The following is a 20,161-nucleotide window of genomic DNA, read 5'->3' as shown; positions in this document are numbered from 1 at the left end:
TTGAATATATTATTCTTTCACAGCAAACGTTTATAACTCAAATCTTTACTTCTTGGGGGACCCAACACGCGGCCAAACACGTATAATTTGTGGGGTCCTTGACATGAAAAAGTTTGAGCACCACTGATATAGAAACAGGTTTTTCAGAAAACTGTCAGGGTTCAGAAGACATTTTGTAGAATCTGGTCTCAGGTCTCAATGTACTGTAGTAGAGTGGCTCAGTGCCTCTGCCTGAAGACCAACAAGGCTAATATGCGACTAATGTGCGACTAATGTGCGATTTGTGAAACCAAACACTAGCGCCATTTCCTAAACAATTAACCCATTTAGGCCTGAGCAAAGATTTGAGTTAAAAACGTTCACTCTGAAATAATATATATTCAAACATTTGCGACACATTTTCACGATTTAAAAAAAATACCAGACCTACAAGCTCGTAGCGCGCCATTTTTCAATAGCTAAAGTATAACATAATGTTTAAAACATTACAACACAAGATGTAACATTATGATGTTTTAGTAATTGTTCTACATTCTGTACTGCCAACCAGGTGAAGAAATCACAGACTATGACACTTTAACCTTTGCTTTTACAGTATATGAAATATCTGAGACTTCATTTCATTTTAGGGAAGATGCTTCTGAACATAACTGTGAGTTTGTTTAGTTCAAGCGCATTGAGAGCTTGTAGATCGGCTATCTTCGCTGCCCAACGCGTGCTTCCACAGAGGACAGGCCGGATTCTATGGAATCCAAATGACTGTCTGAAATCAGTCATGGCGACTAAGAACTTGAATCCATGTATTTGGCTTTAGTGCCCCTTCCCGTGCGGGAGACCAGGGTTTGAATCACGTCCACTAATATCTATGTAGTCATATTAGTCTGACCATGCCTGGCTACATTTGGGACGGGTCTGAGGTGATTTCTCAAATAGGCCTACTTCATTTTAATGTGCTTTGACTCAGAATCTGATTATACACGTTAAGTTGCAAAGTTTAAACCAGGGTAGCATAAAATTCAAAGCGGTACCTGTGTGTGTGTGTGTGTGTGTGTGTGTGTGTGTGTGTGTGTGTGTGTGTGTGTGTGAGTGTGAGTGTGTTACCTTCATGTCAAACACAGAAGAGTAAGGCAGTACTTTGTCCAGACTCAGAGACTTGTCATAGCTGATCCTGTACAGTGAGGCTGTCACACACATACACAGTAAAACTGATTGTCAAGGGCAGTCGCTTTTCAACCCTTGTCCTCAAACATTTCCATGTAAAGGAACTGCAATTAATATGTATTTGGCCACAATCAGATAATATCTTTGTGCACACCCCCAGAAGATTTTTTTTTAACACCAACATTTGAATCTCAAGGACCCCCCCGCCCCTATTAACTCAAGTCAAGAGTGTACAAATGGAACCAAATTGATATGGTTCCATTTGGAACCAACTGAAGAACCCTGTGGTCCCTGGACCCTCACTTTGATAACCACTATCACTACAATTAGCACAATATGTAGAATTAGTATTTATTGTTATCATTCTAACCCCATTTCTGCTGTTCTACAGAACCAGAAATCGCAGATTGAGGCTTTAACTTTGGGTATTGCTAGTTTGACCGGTTCCCCATTCCAACAGAATGCACAGGATTCTGTTGGAATTTTGCCTTTCTTTTGCCGTGGACCCAGATGCAGATAGAAAAATCAACAGGAAGTGACATTTGTATTTAAAAAAAAAATGGTACGAGTTTTGGTGATGCTCTATATTGTCTGAATCAACTTTTTTTGTTTATGTACTAAAAGAGTGACTTTGAGAGCTGTTTCAGCATACAATGTTAGTAATGACGAACATAATTTGAATTATTAATTTCTAATTAATGGAGCAGTTCTTTTTTTCTTGTCCACATTTGGAGTCAATGTCAAGGTAACCAACTACACAACCCAAACCTCTACAAAAGTGGTCTAACCTTTAACTTAGCATCACAATCAGTTTAATCACTTTTTTATTAATAGTATTTTTGAAGACATTTTTTGAGGGGGGTCTTTTTCTGCCTTGATAGAAACCGTAGACTGACAGGAAATGGGGAGAGATGAATGACATGGAGCAAAGACCAATCAATTTGGGGAGGATCCTCGACATGAAAAGGTTTGACAGTCACTGGTCTTCACACTCCACATGAGCTGGTATAACAACTTGAAAACTGAAAATGAAAAACAACCAAAAAGCTGTTCAAACTAAATTGATTGTCAACCAAGAGAGTGATTATCTTAATTGCCATCCAAACAAACAAAAACGAACACGTAATGCCAGCGGCCGTCTGTCTCACGCAATACTTAGTTTAGACTATTGGTTAGACATGGGTTTAGGTGTGCTGCCCTGTGGGAGGTGTGGTTTAGGGTGAGGGTTTGAGATAGGTTGTAGTTGTAGGACTGACTGGTCTAACCAATGACTAGTCTAAACCAAAAACTGTCTAAACCAAGTACTGCACCCGGCTACATTGAAAATGAGAGCCTGTCCCTCAATTGTACTCCGAATTGAAATAAAGGTTATGATGATGATGATTAGAGACATCATTCCAGTTCCAACGAGTTCATTTCAAAAACTATATTATTCCTTTGCACTTAGTTCACCTCACACTGGAGCTTAAGGCTATTATTATATGCCATTTCCTTCGTTCTCTCTCATTTACATCATTTCACTGAGCTGTGTCCTCTTAATAAAAACAGTGTTAAAGCATATCCAAATGATAAATATTATACTATAAAAAATAAATTAAAAAGAAGTAAAGTTGCTTCATGCTCAGAAATGCTCCCCTAGCATTTTATTATCACCACGCGCTTTGAGCTTTAATAAGCTTGCTACGCGAGTATACCGTCTTCTAGCGCAGTGTTTCCAAACCAGAGGTGCGGGACCCCTTTGGGGTCGGGCGCCAAAGTTCACTGCATAGCAAAACAAAATTCACAGTGTTCACTACTAGGACCAGAATCACAGATCTATATATATATCCATAACCTCTGCATGTGGTTCTATAATAGAGAGGGTCAAATAACACCTTGGCATCTGGCTTGATAAGAAACTGCTGTTTAAATGTCATGGTGATAATCTTGCCTCCAAACTGAGACAAAAAAACAAAACACAAGCCAAACGGGATGGAATATGGGAAATGGGACAGATCCGTGTTGATCACATGACCATAGAGATAGCAATGAAATGTGTTTAGCAAAGAAACGGCCTCAGGATGGCGCAATAACAGGCCGTTCTGAAGAATTTGGGGTAGAGGTTAGTCGTGTGTAGGGAGTGTGTGCAGAGTTTGGCCGGGCCGGGCCAACAGTGCCAGAGATTAGCTGTACACGGACGGACGGACAGAAACATGGACGTATGCAAAACATACTCTCTCCCCATGTAGCCGGGGAGCCACAGGCCCCTAGAGATGAAGGAATAGAGATTAAACCTGTGATGTCATGACATACTTTTTATTTGTGTTTTTTTCTATTCACTTGGTCATTAAGCCACATTCAAACCTGATTAGTTTTGATAGAAAGGTGAGTGGGGCCACGCGAACGAAGCAAACGGTCACCTGGTGTTTTCGCCTCAGCTGGAAAAATCCAAGTGAAGCGACCTCTGTAAAACACAGACCCTTTCGAGTCACACTACTTGAGTGTAAACTCTCAAGAGTCTCTAAAATAACAGCCACGATCGTGCTCCATTCGCCATGTCTTCTTCACGTGACAATGACAGGAAGGGAGAAAGGATAAAGTCAAACCATTAGCTCTATTAGCTGTGTTATGCAATCAAAACAACACATACAGAAGAAGAATGACCCACCTAGAATGAATTCCTGGATCTGGTCAAAGGATTCAAAGGCCATCTGGTTGTCACACAGCCAATCAATGATCTGTGGGAAGATTCTGCATTAACAGTACTTTAAAACAGGGGTTCCCAAACTCAATTTGATGTCTCTCCGGGACACAAACTTAAGTTATGCCCTTTTTTAAAGTTAAATTAGGCGATCTACTAGGTCTCGTGTCATGAACTAGTAGATTGGCTTCTTCAAAGTGTAAACAGCACACATAAAGCAGAGAAGTGAACACAGAGAAGGTGAAATGGACTCTTTTTCTCTACAAAGCCTCCAGAGCTGTTTATTTCACATTAACAAAAGGTCAGCTATAGTATGAAGGGTAGAATAGTTGCAGTGGCTCCATTTAGGTCCGACTGCATTAACGTCACTACCGTCTCTGTCTCTCCGGCCTACAGTACCTTCACTCGCCAGTTCAAGTAATTCCCCAGAACAAAAAAAGACCACATTTGCTGCAATCGAGCAGAAGAGTTTATTTATATTGACGTTATCATTTAGAGCTAGTGCCATTAGACAACATCTAAAACATGGTCAGCACTCTGTCCAATAACCCGTCGTTCTTACTGACAATTTGAACAGAACCACATGATTCAGCCCACTGACCGCCACTCAAAGCATACTGGACACTACTGCCGACCGCTTTCCAAAGAATACCAGATAATTGTTATTCCTGTAAATACAGTACGTCGACTGTTTCTACGGTTGTTGCCTTTGCTTGTATCTCTCTGTGGGTTGGGTCAATTTGGGCCCCATTTGTCTCGAGACAACTTGTTGACTGATTTGGCACTATAAGAAAAGAATACTGAATTGAACCGTGCTTTTCAGGAAGAGCCAGTTGCGGGTCATCCCCCTACCTTTAGCTCCAGCTGGGGGTCATCTCCCATGTAGTCCAGCAGACAGTGGAGGGCGGCCAGCCGCTGGGCGTCAGACCTCCTGCTGCTACGGCGGGCAGGGTGGGTGGGCCAGATGGGTGTGCCGTCTTCAGGACCCAAACTGGGACAGATGTCGGCGTTCTGCCTGCAGGGTGGGGGAAAGAGTGAGTGACTGCATGGGCAGCTAGGACATTTAGGGCTCTATTTTCATCACTGCCTTACGCCCTTATCCCTAAACGTCTTTGACTTTTTTACTATTTTACTAAGATCTTTGCGGCTCTAGCAGTGATTCTCAACCATTTTCATGTCAAGGGCCCCCGGTTTGACCTGAATTAGGCTACAGTCCCCCCATTTAATGGCATTTCTATCTCTGGGACCCCAATGTATATTGTAAAATCAAAGTTAATTCAACTCTGAGAGTGTACAAAATAAATGGGTCGGGTCCATTTGGTTCCATTTGTACACTTTTAGAGTTCCAGACCCATAAGGGTCCATTTGGTTCCTAAACTAGGACTGGGGGACCCCCTGGAACTCCCTCAAGGACCCCTGGGGGTCCCCGGACACCACTTTGGGAACCACTGATCTAATTGACAACTCACTCTGGAGTGCAGTCAGGCAGGTCTCCGTACAGTATCTGGAAAAGGTAGGCGGGGTTAAGTGCAGCCGTGTAGGCCCGTCCACTGGCCAGATCCAGCAGGGAGGCGGCGGAGTCCTCGTGCTGCTGCTGACCCAGCGCCACGGTACTGGACACCAGGCCCGGAAGACCCAAGACTGCATCCGAACCTACAGTTTAACACATAGAAGACCCAAGACTGCATCAGAATCTACAGGTTTATGCACATAGACAGAAGACCCAACACTGCCTCAGAAGAAGTAGGTCGGGAGTGACTTATTGTCGGTATCAGCCGGTAACACGTGGGAGTCTGTCCCAGTTACAGTGCGCTAGACCCCTGGGAGATGGATTGCTGAGGTGGAGCACCACACCTACCATCAGCTCCCAGTACTCCCCTCAAAAATAGCAGGTCTACAAGCTCGGCACTCAGTGCCGCGCTATATGAGCTTGTATATCTGCTATTTTCCAATAGCTAAAGTTTAAAATAAAGGTTAAAGTGGTTAAAAGTTGTAGGTGTATCATTATATGCATCCCATGTCTTAATAGGGCGACACATAGATAGAAGTCCAAACACACAAAAGACCCAATAGAACAACCCATGCCCTCCCTCTATGTTAGTGCGCTTCATGCACAGTAGTACAGTATGTATGTATGCGGTGACATAGAAGGAAGTGAGAGTCTCACCGGACAGGAAGAGAGAGTGACAGAGCATCTCCTGCTGTCTGCTGTTGATGCAGTGAAGGAAAGAGCCAGATACACACACCAGCATGTAGAACCCTGCGAGACACACCATTCTGTCAGGGGGCTGCGCGTGTGTGCGTGTGTGTGCGTTTTTTAATATATAATATTTGTACATTTAAAAACTGTGTACATTGGTGACTATAATCTATCATTCTAGCTGATCTTGAGGCCTACAAACCAAAAATATATAAAAAGAATAGTCAACTAGTTGCTTAAAGCCCTAGCATGTGTGTGTGTGTGTGTGTGTGTGTGTGTGTGTGTGCGTGTGTACAAACCCATGGGGATAAAGAGAGGATGAAGCTGGGGGTGTGTCTCTGTCTGATGGGGGCTGTTGTTGTTCAGAACTACTCTGAAGGTCTTACTGCAACCTGCATACGCATACACACACACACACACACACACACACACACACACACACACACACACACACACACACACACACACACACACACACACACACACACAATTCAATTGACTTTATTGGCATGAGAAAACATACGTTTACATTGCCAAAGCAGAAAGAACACACACTTTGTAAAGGTTCCAGAAAAGCTTAACACTAGAAAATATGCCTTAATTAATTGAATACGCATAACAAGCCCAGTCTAGGGTTGTCTTATCGCTTTAACGATCACTGTAAACCGTACCTGATTAATTTAAGTATTCAATCAATCAAAGCTTGTGGGGATCCTCACGACGTGAACACACACACAACACACACCCCTACCTTTGTGAACCAGGACAACGGTGTAGGTCAACTCCTGGTTGTCATTTGGAGGCTGGCTGTAGCACACACACATACTTCCTGTAAACATCCACAAGAGGGTGCTGTTACTACATCAAAGGACACTTTTTTTTACTGGTTCTGTGGTTCTGAAACATTTTCATTTCAAACACCCCATAACTAAACTGTGAGAATGAACAAAATGGAACCAAACAGACCCTTACTTTGTACACTCTCAGAGTTACAGACCTGTGAGGGTCTGTTTGAAACCCCCTGGACCCCACTTTGGCCCCTTTTCCACCAAAATAACTTCTGGTTCTAGAACTGGTTCCGTTCCCGATTCTTGCAGCCTTGGTGCTTTCACGGAACCAGCGGCCATTTTTTTCAGTTCCTATAACAACTTTTAGGGCTCTGAACCAATTCATTTTCAGTGGAAACACTCTGAACTGGGTCAATATTAGGCAGGGAATAAAAGAACCGAACCGCTTCAAGAGGGGCCTGTGAGAGCCACAGAACTTTGTTTGTTTTGGGTTTCATTTTTACTACCACTCAATCAAGTTAAATTGGCCCCTACACTCATCCATGTACATTATTTTAGCTCAGTTAGTGAACAATGTGTTTACTGAAAATAAAGACAGGAGCTAATGTAGATGAAAATCAGTGATTAATTATTAAGAGTTGTAGCATTAATTGAGTCAAATCGTTGAAATCAAAAAACTTAATACGTTTTACATAAAGATCAAGAAGTACTTATTAGGTATTTTGGGTATATTTACATTGGTTTTTATTTAGTTTGACATTATTTCAATATAAATCAGTAGAAAGCGGAAACACATTCTGTGCACTGTATATGAGGGAATGATTTTTTGCTTTCTAACTGGCATGCAAATTCCTTTCTTTCTTACTATTCCAAACTTTCAATCAAGTATGATTGAGTGCTGATAAACATGCTTGAGAAAAACAGCCAGTATATGACATCAAATCACATTGGGATTTGGGACCCTTGGTATGTTTATAGTAAAACAAATCACGATATTCATATTTAACATGCCTTCTGTTTCCTCATCAAGTGAATCTATCAATTCTCTTTTCTGCTAAAAGCTCATGTTGTTTGCCCCTCTTTTTATTTTTATTTCTAGTTTTTAACCTTTTAAACTTTGTCTGTACTTCTTTCTGTAAAGCGACTTTGGGTACCTAGAAAAGCGCTATATAAATCGTATATATTATTATTATTATGAGTCTACCCTAAAAAAGGGAAGTTCTGTCTTTAAATGAGTCAAACTCAACACACAAACTCACTATTTTCCTGTGTCACCCGTTTTAATTGACACAAAATCTTGTTTAGCTATTAATTCAGCTCATTAATAATAATATATACGATTTATATAGCGCTTTTCTGGATACCCAAAGTCGCTTTACAGAAAGAGGTACAGACACATTTATTAGAAAACTATTTAAAAGGGTTTAAAAGGTTAAAAACTAGAAATCAAAATCAAAAGAGGGTCAAACAAGAAGGGTGTGTGTGTGTGTGTGTGTGTGTGAGGGGGGGGGTTATGTAGGGAAAACCATTGTCATAGATCAGGTCATATGATATTTCATATTGTCATTTGTCATGTGTCACCCGTTTTAATTGACGCAAAAACTTGTTTAGCTATTGATTCAGCTCATTGTCATAGATCAGGTCATATGATATTTCATATTGTCATTTGTCTACATAACAGACCTATAACTTGTATTTCATGAAGGCAAACCTTTTGGCATCTAAACATGTGGTTGATCAAGTTGATTATGTGATTCCATCATACTGGTATCTCATTTGTATTGTAACTTAATTTTAGCATGACTTTCACTTACTCTCTTGTTTTCAGGCACAGGTCATGGTAAAGACAGAGGGGGAAGTATGAGATAAATGAAAACATTTATCATAGTACTGTATTATTAATATGAAGGCTTTGTGGGTGTGTTTGGCATGATGACATACAACTGCACATTATTGCATGTAATGACGTGCGTGTGCGACTGTGCGTGCGCGTGCGTTACCTATAGTGTTAGTGAACACCTCCATCCTAACCAGCTCATGCTCTGCTCTCTCCTGGTGGTAATGATCAAAGCCCACATTCACAAACCTAGTAGATATAGACAAGTATACAAATTGAATAAGTGTAATACTAAGGCCTCACTCACACCTTTACAATAGACTGATGTATGCTTGTTGTATGAGATGTATAGCTGATGCAAGCTCGCAATGCATTTCCAATGGGAGTCACCTGGTTTGACACAACATTTGTGTTGTATGAGGGGGAGGGGGGCAGTCGAAACACAGCCGAAAGCCATACAACAGCTTTAGTCCAAAATGTTGTATCAAACTTCCATTGGAAATGCATTGGGGTGGCCATGACACTTACATCTTGCTTACATCTAGCATGCATCAATGTTGTATGCTAGATCGAAAGGTGTGAGTGAGGCCTAAGCAGTGGTGGAAAAAGTACTTGTATGTTTTACTTGAAGTAAAAGTATCAATACTGCAGTGTAATTCAGAATGGAGATCCCTGATGTCATAGTAAATGTGACCTGCTGTCACAATTAGGCTCATATATGGAGATCCCTGATGTCATCAATATTAGTATATGCATATGGATATTGTATATGTCAGAACCTGTTCTGATATATCCTATGTCATACAGTATGTTGATCGTTCCCCATCCATCCTTCCTTTTCGATGTCTCCATTTTGACTGATACCAGTCCATTTAAAACTCTAGACGGGCCTGCCCCAAAGTTATTAGTCCACCCGCAGCCGGCGAAAACTAGAGTTCTCAATAGGCCCGAAAATTAAGGCCTGGCCCAACCTGGGCGGAACAAATATACCCACACTACATGAACAATGAACTTTTCCATGGTGTATGCTGTTTGAGTTCTTTTAAACCTTTTTAAAACCTTTTACATGAGTTTAGTATTGTTATTTATGTATGTGTATTGTGGAGCACCCCCAACCTAAGTTTTTCACAATGCATGTACTTGTACATCTGTGTGACAATAAACATCTTGAATCTTGAAGCTCACGTGAGGCGTTGTGAGCTTGTAGATCGTCACAATATGTGTAACCTAGTCAAACCAAATGTAATGCCTACAACTCCTACTTGAAAAAGTTGAGAATCACTGGTCTATGCCAACAGCTATTTGTCTCACCTCATTGAAGGGAATGGATTTGGGGGCAGCTCTATTGTCAGCTCAAACTGTTAAAACAAACAGATTTACTCACATGAATGTATATTTTACAACATTTTTCAATTCCTAAAACATCACAATGAAGGTATTTTGTAAAATAAAGGTCATAAAATCAAACAAATCTAAATATACAGTTGTTTTAAAATTCACAATATCTTGGATGTCTTACCACTGTCTCACAGTTGTGGGTGGGGTAGAACTGGACCGCTCGCAGCATATATTTGTCCTGTAGGTTGAAATAATAATAATAATAATCACATAAAATACCACAATATTTCACTTTATTGTTCAATATCACAATATTTCACTATATAGTTCAAGTAAATAATGTGAGGATATTATAGTGTGTGTATCAGAGATGCTGCTGAGTGACATTCTTGTTGTTGAATCATGATTCCAAGACAATCATATAAGACAGATTGTGTAACATAAGTGCACCCATAATGTGTCCTTGTGCATTTCCCTTTGTGTGGACATAAATCAATTATTTAAGTGTGTGTGTGTGTGTGTGTGTGTGTGTGTGTGTGTGTGTGTGTGTGTGTGTGTGTGTGTGTGTGTGTGTGTGTGTGTGTGTGTCACCTTTTGTGTGAGGTAGTACAGTCTTTGTGTGCGTCCATCCCACTGCACCCAACTGATGTCTTCTGCTACTTTGTCCACTGCTTTGGACAAACGGTCTGGATTCACCATCACCTGGTTTTCATTACACACACACACACACACACACACACACACACACACACACACGCGCGCGCACACACACGCCCACCAAAATACACGTTTGAGAAGCAACGGTGTAGGTAAAAATAAGCAGCCGAGTAGGGATTCAGTATAATTATATGGGGACACATCAGCGAGACTAATGGCTTCAGAATCGGGTCCGATACTAATTAATTAGAATCCCGATGCGCTGGCAGATAGTTACATTTTAAAGTCTTCTTGTCTACATAAAAACTATAAACTGGGTATTATATTTAAGTGATCAGAATTGTCTCTTGCCGTTTAATGACAGCAAAAACAACATCACTGTGACTCAACACACTTCACACATTGTGCCAGGTTGATTCTGTTGGGAGGGAAATAACTCTAAACAATCCCTCTCTTTTGATCTGTCGTGACCACAGCATGAAAATACCCAATGTTTTTTTGGCATAGGCAGACTAGCACTGAAAACTGGTTCACCATGTGCCCACCTATCCTCCCCGCCGGGAGGGGAAGCGGATTTAGAAAACTAGTTGTAGAACGAGCCTTGGGTCTTAAAGGGATAGTTCAGATTTTTTTTAACTTAAGCTGTATGAAACACTTGCCATTAATATAGTGGTTGCAACTGTATTAATTGATTGCCCGAGTCCCGTGGTGGGAGTTCTGCTCTGGCTTTGGTGAAATATGAAGTAGTTCCATCATTTTGTGGGGGGCACAGGGGCCAGTGCCCCCCACGAAATGACCAGAACTACTTAATATTGACCACACTTTGAGAACGAGTGGTGTTGTATAGAAAGAAGCCTTACCACTCTGTAGCCCTCCTGTTTAGTCAGCAGAACATGGTACTGATCCACATCTGAAACGTGCACGCACACACACACACACACACACACACACACACACACACACACACACACACACACACACACACACACACACACACACACACACACACACACACACACACACACACACAAATGTTGTCCAATGGTAGAGTATGTAAATACAATATACAGTAACTTGTACAATTGGTGTGGTTGTATGTTGTCTCCCTGCTCTTCTATTGAGACATTTAGATTGTGTCAAAGATCATCATGTCTCACACATAGACACATGATTTTGACCAGATTCAATTCATCCCTGAGCAAGCAGGCAGGCTCTATTCGCTCAATGGTAAACGATGCAGCACTTTCACAGGAAACCGGGTTCAAATCGAGGATAGATAGAAGTATAGGAAAGTTACATAATGCGGCTGTAAAGACAGGTTAGTATGGCACATAATGATTTCTTATTCATCATTATTCAGGGAGAAAAGAGATGAGGGGGAGGAGAAGAGAGACTCACATCCATCCTCAGCTAGCAGCAGCAGGTGACTCTCCATCACTGTGGCCTTGTCCGTCTCTGGGTAGAGAAACTGGATAACAAAGCACAGTGCCACACTATATCTGAATGAATGCTTTGTGCTTGTGTTTACTGCTATGTTATTATGGTTTCTTATGGAGCTTTGTCTTTAAAAAGTACTATATCGGCATCAATACAGGCCCTTGTCCATTTGCCGCTTCCATTATATATATAAACATAATCAATTTATTTTAGATTTTCATTAAAACATTACATAGACGTTTGAATTTCCCTCATGAATCAATCTTTTTTTCCAGGGACTCTTTTGGCTAGAATTCTCAAATTAATCTGTGCTTTAAAATGCATAACTATAACTACCCATTAGATTGTTGATTTAATTTATCACAATGCAAGTTTCTGCAAGTAGATTTTCATACCATTTTTTCATACCATGAAAGTAATGGAATCCATTGGTTTTTTCAAGAAATTAAACAAACATTCATGATTTGGAAAATGGTTGGCACTTAGGCAGCACAAATGAAAAACGTACCATTATTTAAAAGATGGTACCTTTTCTGTTTTCTGATTAACCACTTGACCCCAGACTAACGCAATAAGCCACAAGAGGTCTCAGGTTACCGGGTATTTTATAATGGCTGAGAGGCGTAGTGAGACACGAGCCTTTCAGCCAGTGTGGAAAAAAACAAAATACTAACCTGTTGCAAAGAGACAGGAAAGAATTTTGCTGCTCATAAATGATATAGTAGCAGGAATTATGTTAAATATATTGAACCAAATCTTGGGTGAAAGAGCGGGTCCATTACCTGCACTCTGACCCTGCAGTCTACTGCCTTCAGGACTCTGGTGTTGTTGATGGGATAAATCTCTATGAGGAGGGTCAGGCATTTTGATACTATAGAGAGAGACAGAGAGAGAGAGAGTAAATGAGAGTAAAAGAAAATGGAGGGTTAGGTAAAGAAATCAACATAAATGGTGGCATATAGACTAGAGCCTGCAGTGGTCCCCAAACGTTTTTGGCTGTGCAACCCCTCCTGACCTAGCTGATGGACCCCCTAACGCTCAGTCTCGTTGTATTTGGCCGAAAATGATATTTTGATATGATACAGAAATGTACCACGCGACAGGATAATAGTTAACATCAACTGAAACATCAGGCAAAAATATCTATGGTAGTGATTTCTATTTAAAACTGCTCTGAACAGAAAACACTTCTGTTTCACACTGCAGCTAAAATACTTTAGAGACCTTTTGAGAGAGCGATAAAAATAGAGAGAAAGTGTGAGTGAGTGAGTGAGTGAGTGAGAGAGATTGAAAATTGTATTAGACAAAAGAAAAATGCAAACAGCACAAGGTACAGTCAGGCATTTTTGTCCAAAAGGATTTGCAAAGAAAGACCTTTCCATTCGGGTCCCATGCACTCACACATATTATGTAGTCATGAACAAGAATCTAAAACAGCAATTGGTCACCTCCTCTCCCTCTGATCTGCTCACAGGTGAAATTGTAGGCCTGTTATAAAGGAGGCCAGTGATTTGCTTGTTTTAATTAAGGGAAAGGGGCAGGGCATTCCACACCTGAATAGCAGTGCTGCGGAAGGAGAATTTATTCATATTTGTTTTTTATTTTTTTTTATAACTTAAATTTTTATTGTTTTACAAGACAGAAAAAACAAACTTACAATACATATAACATCACAGACGTACAAAAAATAAAAAACAGAAAAATAAAAAATACAACAGGCATCGACATTGCGTTTATACAAAGTTACTTTATCTTTCCAGGCATTCCCAGTTGTCTCTCATTCCCCTATACCCTTGAATATTGTCCATTTATACCATTTGTCCTCCATCTTTTCTTCTTGTAGCCTCAGACTGTGTGTTAGTTTTTCCATAAAATGAATCTCCTGAATCAAGTCCTCCCACTGTTCCTGTGTTGGAGGTTCTCATATTTGTTTTTTAGTGGGTGGCAGCAGATCATTGTTTACGCTACCTCTAGTTTTGTGGCTGTCGCTCACTTTCTTTTAAGTAATCAGTCAAGTAAATGGGCATGCACTGAGGGCATAGCTGCATGATCAATTTTGAATGTCAGACCAATTTTCAATTGTTTGACTCTGTCTTCTAGCCAGAGCCAGCCAATGCTATCCAGATGCTCTGCATATAGGTGGGTCATTGGTCCCAGGCCTAGAAGAAGTCGAATTAGTTAGTCGAATTAGTGAGTGAGTGAGTTACCTGGTTTGAAGCGCTCCTCTGCACCAGTCCTCAGGCTGACAGCTGAAAGACAACAGTAATGGTGTCTCATCATTATCAAAATGTTTATACTGTAAAAGATAATGTCAATTTACAACGTCATTTTTCTTGCCCTATAACTGGTATGTTCCGTGCGGTCTTATTTTTGGGCCTGGGGGTTGTCGCAGCCTGAAAAGATTGAGATCCACTGTCTTAAACCAAGCTGTCCTCTGTCACAGTCATCAGTGTTTTCAAATTTGACACAAACCGTGTGTACCAGATGGTTTCAGGTTGGGTCGCTTTGTCACTGAGTAAATGTCTGAAGAACTCACCTAGCAGTGTCTCCTCCTTGTTAACAGAGCAGCTGCTCACACACACCTGCTTGTCAAATGTATACAGGAGCTGTAGGGGAGGACACAGACACACACACACACACACACACACACACACACACACACACAGAGGGTGTGGCAGTACAAACACATTTATATTTCCCCTCCAGCATTATAAAATAGACAAGTTGACTCAAACTGCTTCTTGGGGGGGAACAAAAAAACAAGACCAAGATTCCTCTTTTTTGTGCATGTCTATTCATCATTTTAATCCACAATGCTTTTAAAGTTACAATGGGGGGCAGGCTTACCACTTGAACGCTAGCATCCCTATTCTGAGGGGAACATTAGCCGAAAATAGCTTACAAGTAAATAGTCCATTTTCGGTTTGGGGTAGACCAAGTACAGAGCTAACGGTGAAGTATACAAAGTATTGACGGTTTAAACCACTGGAGTCTCATATGGTGCTGGTGCATAAAAAGGACACACTAACACACACACACACACACACACACACACAGTCACACACACACACACACAGTCACACACACACACACACACACACACACACACACACACACACACACACACACACACAGTACCTTGTTCTGTTTTGTATTAGGGTCATATTTTCCAATCCTGGTGTTTCCTGTGGTTCCCTATTGGCACACAAAACAACCCATTAGAACAGAACATATTTTACTGTCTACAGCGGTCAAAGTAGGGTCAGGTTAGGGTGAGTGGTGAGCAAAATGTGTTAGTGGCTGACTTGACACTCCAGGTTTTCTTCAGAATGTCATTTTTAAGACACTGTGGCTGTATTTTGCGTGTCTTAAGTACCAGGTCTTATTCCCTAACTTGAGTAAACTAAAGACCTGGAGGCGTGATCAATGCCATTTGGCTATTCTGAGTGGCCAAAGAGCATTGATCACGCCTCCAGGTCTTTAGTTTACTCAAGTTAGGGAATAAGACCTGGTACTTAAGACACGCAAAATACAGCCCTATGGCCCTTCTGGTAATATTATTGACCGCTCATTTTCAACAGCTTCCACCCGGCTACCGTTAGACTGCTGAAGAAGGCATGATCAGCACCTGTCATCAGGCTGGAATTTCTTTGCTCTTCCACTTCTATTTTATGGAAATAACTAAAGCAGTGGAGCTTGCACGAAAACAAATTCCCCCACTGTTTCACACATGTAAACGTGTGATATGACAATAAAGAAGATTTTGATTATTTTGTCTGTCCGTGCCTGGCGAAAATGGCCATCACAAGCCGGCATGGTGGTGATTAATCCCTCTGTCTAGACTAAACTATAAGGGTTTTTCCCATGCAGGCTCTGTCACTATGAGGCTCCACGCTACATCGTTGCTGGTGGGGCAGAAAGAAACCTTGCATCTCCATATTTCAACTTTCAACATCAACATCACTTCTGATCAACGGCATGCAAGAGGAGAGCAGGGTTGGGGGGAGCAGATCTACAAGCTCACAGTGCCGTTAGCTTGTAGAATCTTAAGTTGAAATACATTTGTAGTGAAAGTGATTAAGTGTGTCTGTGGATCAAAGGATCAACAAGAGCTTGTGACTGAATAACAACTACATTGGATCCATTGGATGTTTGGTACACAGGTGTCCCCCTCTGTCCCATTTTCCACAGTTTTGGACATACAAGGTTTCCACCCAACAGCCACAAGGGTGTGAAGAAATTACACAGTTGACCTGTCGATTGCCCTGGTCGACCCCACTGAACCACTGCATTACCTTGTGAGCCTGAAGATAAAAGGGTCAGCTACACTGACTTACACACAGAAGAATAAAAGTGCCAACTGGAACCAAAACTGGTTCTTCAGCGTAACATCTATGGAACATCTGACCCAGGTCTTGGCATGTGACTGACCCATGGGTGACTGGCCCCCCAGATTATGTATTTTGTGGGTATATCTTTTATAGTTTCAGTCTCATTTTGTTTTAGGATTCCTTCTGTTATTTTACTTTTGAAACGTTATATTTTTGTATTTTAAAGCACCTTCTAATTTTGCTTTACAAATACATTTTGTATGCATGTTTTTAGTACTCCCACATGATTCAAATCATTAAACATTGAAAACCTTATAATCTGTATTAAAAGAAGAAGACAAACAACCTTACCTTCCAAGAGTACAGGACTCCTCCATCTCTTTCTATGTTGAGGATGCGAGTGTCGACCAATCCAGAACATTCTACGGTTCACAAGATGAAAATGCCATTAATTTGACTGAGGGGTTATGTTATGAATGGATGCATGCATAGCAGTGATCTGTAGAAGTGTAGTGGACAGGATGGGCTGCCTTACAGTACAAAGCTGAGTGAACTGTCCTGCCTCAAAGTGTCAGAATTGTCCTTGAACAAAATATCCAATCCCTTGTTATCTTTCTACCCAGCCATTGTGACCAGTGTCAGTATAAATGCTTCCAATTCTTCGCATTTCTTCTCCTGTCTCCCTACATCTTAACACAAAAAGATGCCTGGGTTGGGATCCTTAATCCTTATGATGTTAACGATTCCTTTTTGAACCCTAACAGGCTTGTAACTCTGACAGTGAGAGTTTGGTAACTTCCATTTGTACCGAGGCTACTACCCCTTATATAAAATGTGAAATAAATTAATGGTAAATGGTGCATTTTATATAGCACTATAGCACAAAAAGCATTAACATGGTGAAACACATCTTGATGATGTCATCATGTGTTTCACCATGTTAATGATTTTAACTTGACTTTTTTTAATTATTTCCACACAACAGCTCTAAGGTATATTAATGACATAGTTAGTAAAATGTTGAACATGAGTGTAATCTAATCTAACCCTTTAACGCTATGGACCAGAGCTAGCAAGGACAGCAATGAAAGTGTGTGTGTGTGTGTGTGTGTGTGTGTGTGTGTGTGTGTGTGTGTGTGTGTGTGTGGAAATGGACCTGGCTGGCAGTGTTGTAAACAATATTCCCATTGGATAATTGTGAACACAGTATATAGTGATAGTAGCATGGTTCAGTTGGAAAACAAAGCAATAGGCTACTGTACTGTACTGGGTGTTTTTAGGTTCAAACACAATTAAGTTTAAACCCAATGATGTAGTTTGAATTAAAAGTATGCCATATGCCATGCAGGAGATATCTTGCTATGCAGTCAGACTGTCAACTAAAGTTTATGTCAGTCGACTCTGACTGGGTGTACATTTGGTTAATTTATACACTGTCAGAGTTATGGTGATCATTGAAATTATAAAAAAGATTCGAGACTAATGAACTAGCCTACTATAGGTGGTGAGGTGGTCTAATAAATGTGTTTTTACTTTTTTACCTTTCACTCTGCCATCCAATGCTTCTTTCCTGCAGATATCCGTCACCACATCTCTCTGTAGGTCGAACGTTGGCTGGATCTTCAGCATGCATTCTGTTCCTCCACGTTGGTTATCTTCTTGTCTGAAGACAACGTCTTTCTTTCCCAACAACAGCATTTAACCAGAATGTTAAAAATGTTTGTTTCCCCAAGTTAAACTCTTTCAGCGCCGATACATTGTGTCGCCAATGTATCAAAGCAGAAGCGAGTCAAGCGACACCTTGCACTATAGCTGTCACAGCTCTCTCATCTCATGTGACAGAGAGACGCTCGTCGTAAAAGTTCCAACTTTTACGAAATGTGTACTTTAAACCGACCCAAATATGTAGCCTTGCGCTGTCTTTGTTCAACTGTCACCTATTGACCACATGCGGAAATGTTCTCATTTCATGCCGCTTGTTTGTTCGCTGAGCGTCCCTCCTTAATTCCTCCAGGGCCAGCGGGTAGCTCTGCTATTGTGAAGCCGACAGAAGCGTCACTGCGCCGGGAATGGAATGTCTCACCGCCTCGCTGAATGGATGGCATGGCACACAGACACATGGTCACCTGACCCCAGCTGGAGCAAACACGGAAATTATAGCCTAGGCCTACTGTTTGATAACCTGACGCTGCCAGATCCAAAAAGCTTGCTACACAAATTTGTTTTAACAAATTTGTGTAGCAAGCTTTTTGGATCTGGCAGCGTCAGTTTAACTGTTTGATCTGCATCAACAGTAACAGTGCAGTACCATTGTCTGCTGCATGCACCTGCACGCTAGCCTAGCTAATAAGCCAGACCGAATCAGCCGTTGGCAAAAAGAATTGCCTGGGTTATTAGCCAGGTTACCTGCACGCCACCACACAGTGACAGTCGCACGTGACCAGTGTGGTGGCACTCAACCCTTGTACTTGAGTCCAGTGGTGGATTTTTTTTTAGAAATGTAAAAGTCTGGTATCCAAAATTGACTTGAAGTACAACATTATTGGCATCAAAATGTACTTAAAGTAGGCTACCAAAAGTAGAAAATGGTGGTTAATGTTTGTTTTGTAATAATAATCAAAATCGATATAAGCAACAGCAACTAATGTGTTCAAATAATTGTAGTGGGGTTAAAGTAGGCAACTGGAGCATGTTTTCATTTTAACATCAATGTACTGATTTAAATGTCAAAGTTTTCCTTATAAATATAATAACATAGTCATGGGTGGCATAGTCATACATTTATGTAATAGCTTTATGCACTGTACCGTTGCATTGTACCAGCTCAGTGGCATTGTGGTTAGAGTGTCTGCCCTGAGACTGGGAGGTCGGGTTTGAATAAAAGTAAAGTAAAAGTCCTGTATTCAAAATTTTACTTGAGACTTGTAATTGTGCTTCACAATAGGCATTTGAAACATAAAGGTACACAAGTATTAGCATCAAAAAATACTTAAAGAACGGACCCATCTTAAAATCTTTCAAAAATCGAAATCTGCAAACTAACTAAAGGTGTCAAATAAAAGTACAATTTCTTCGTGTATAATCTAAGGGCCAAAAAATAAAATCATGACTAAAAAGAAATGTTCAGGCCACATCCTAATCGGCAAACAGAATTAAAGGAGAACATAAAAGCACACACACACACACACACACACACACACACACACACACACACACACTATAGTGCCCTGGCCTGTTTCCTAAACAATTAGCACAGTATGTAAAATTGTAATGTTTATTATTCTAAACATATATGCTGTGCTATTCTACATGAGCCAATCACAGATATTGGCTTTTTATAAAACATCCGAAACCATTCATGTTCATGGAACAAATACTCTTTGACCTCAAAATAACTAATAACCAAAACTAGCCGTTCTACGAGCTCACAACATGATGCGCTATTTTCGGTGCCATGACATAGGTTCCACAGAAGACAAGTTGACTTTTTTTCGTGGGCAGTGGCTGATAGTGTGGGCCCTATCCCCGGTGGCCTGGCATATCGGACACACGTACACGCGCAGATATGGACAGGTCACTATCCCGTCCACTGTCTTCAGGTGGTGTGACCTGTATATTTCGGCCGTCTCCCCGTTCCTCTTACAGAATCGGCAGTAATCTGGAAAATCTGGAAAAGAACATCCTTGACGGCCACTGGCGCCAACCGTGGTGTCCGCAGGGCTCCTGGCTGGA

General features: G+C 41.0%; 1 protein-coding gene across 2 annotated transcripts in view; it reads right to left on the bottom strand.

Annotated features, from left to right (window-relative positions):
• gsap (gamma-secretase activating protein) overlaps positions 1 to 18,427 on the bottom strand; it is a 60,164-nt gene extending 41,737 nt beyond the window's left edge. For both annotated transcript variants that reach the window (XR_013963533.1, XM_080757137.1), the window contains exons 1-19: positions 17,971 to 18,427; positions 16,781 to 16,851; positions 15,237 to 15,293; positions 14,635 to 14,704; positions 14,306 to 14,347; positions 12,881 to 12,969; positions 12,060 to 12,129; positions 11,522 to 11,571; positions 10,596 to 10,706; positions 10,186 to 10,242; positions 9,978 to 10,024; positions 8,830 to 8,915; positions 6,793 to 6,870; positions 6,341 to 6,433; positions 6,009 to 6,101; positions 5,311 to 5,494; positions 4,694 to 4,856; positions 3,809 to 3,878; positions 1,102 to 1,181 (exon numbers count right to left, since the gene is read on the bottom strand). Coding sequence is in view for 1 of the 2 variants with exons in the window: in XM_080757137.1 (XP_080613263.1) it covers positions 1,102 to 1,181; positions 3,809 to 3,878; positions 4,694 to 4,856; positions 5,311 to 5,494; positions 6,009 to 6,101; positions 6,341 to 6,433; positions 6,793 to 6,870; positions 8,830 to 8,915; positions 9,978 to 10,024; positions 10,186 to 10,242; positions 10,596 to 10,706; positions 11,522 to 11,571; positions 12,060 to 12,129; positions 12,881 to 12,969; positions 14,306 to 14,347; positions 14,635 to 14,704; positions 15,237 to 15,293; positions 16,781 to 16,851; positions 17,971 to 18,127 (1,668 nt within the window). In the remaining variant the exon portion in view is untranslated. The remainder of the gene's footprint in view (positions 1 to 1,101; positions 1,182 to 3,808; positions 3,879 to 4,693; positions 4,857 to 5,310; positions 5,495 to 6,008; positions 6,102 to 6,340; positions 6,434 to 6,792; positions 6,871 to 8,829; positions 8,916 to 9,977; positions 10,025 to 10,185; positions 10,243 to 10,595; positions 10,707 to 11,521; positions 11,572 to 12,059; positions 12,130 to 12,880; positions 12,970 to 14,305; positions 14,348 to 14,634; positions 14,705 to 15,236; positions 15,294 to 16,780; positions 16,852 to 17,970) is intronic.
• Positions 18,428 to 20,161: the final 1,734 nt, after the last annotated feature.

The sequence above is a fragment of the Protomyctophum bolini genome (assembly GCF_963924005.1).
Source record: "Protomyctophum bolini genome assembly, chromosome: 23".
Classification (NCBI taxonomy): Eukaryota; Metazoa; Chordata; class Actinopteri; order Myctophiformes; family Myctophidae; genus Protomyctophum; species Protomyctophum bolini.
Note: the sequence above shows the minus strand (reverse complement) of the source record. Positions and strands in the feature narration are given on the sequence as shown.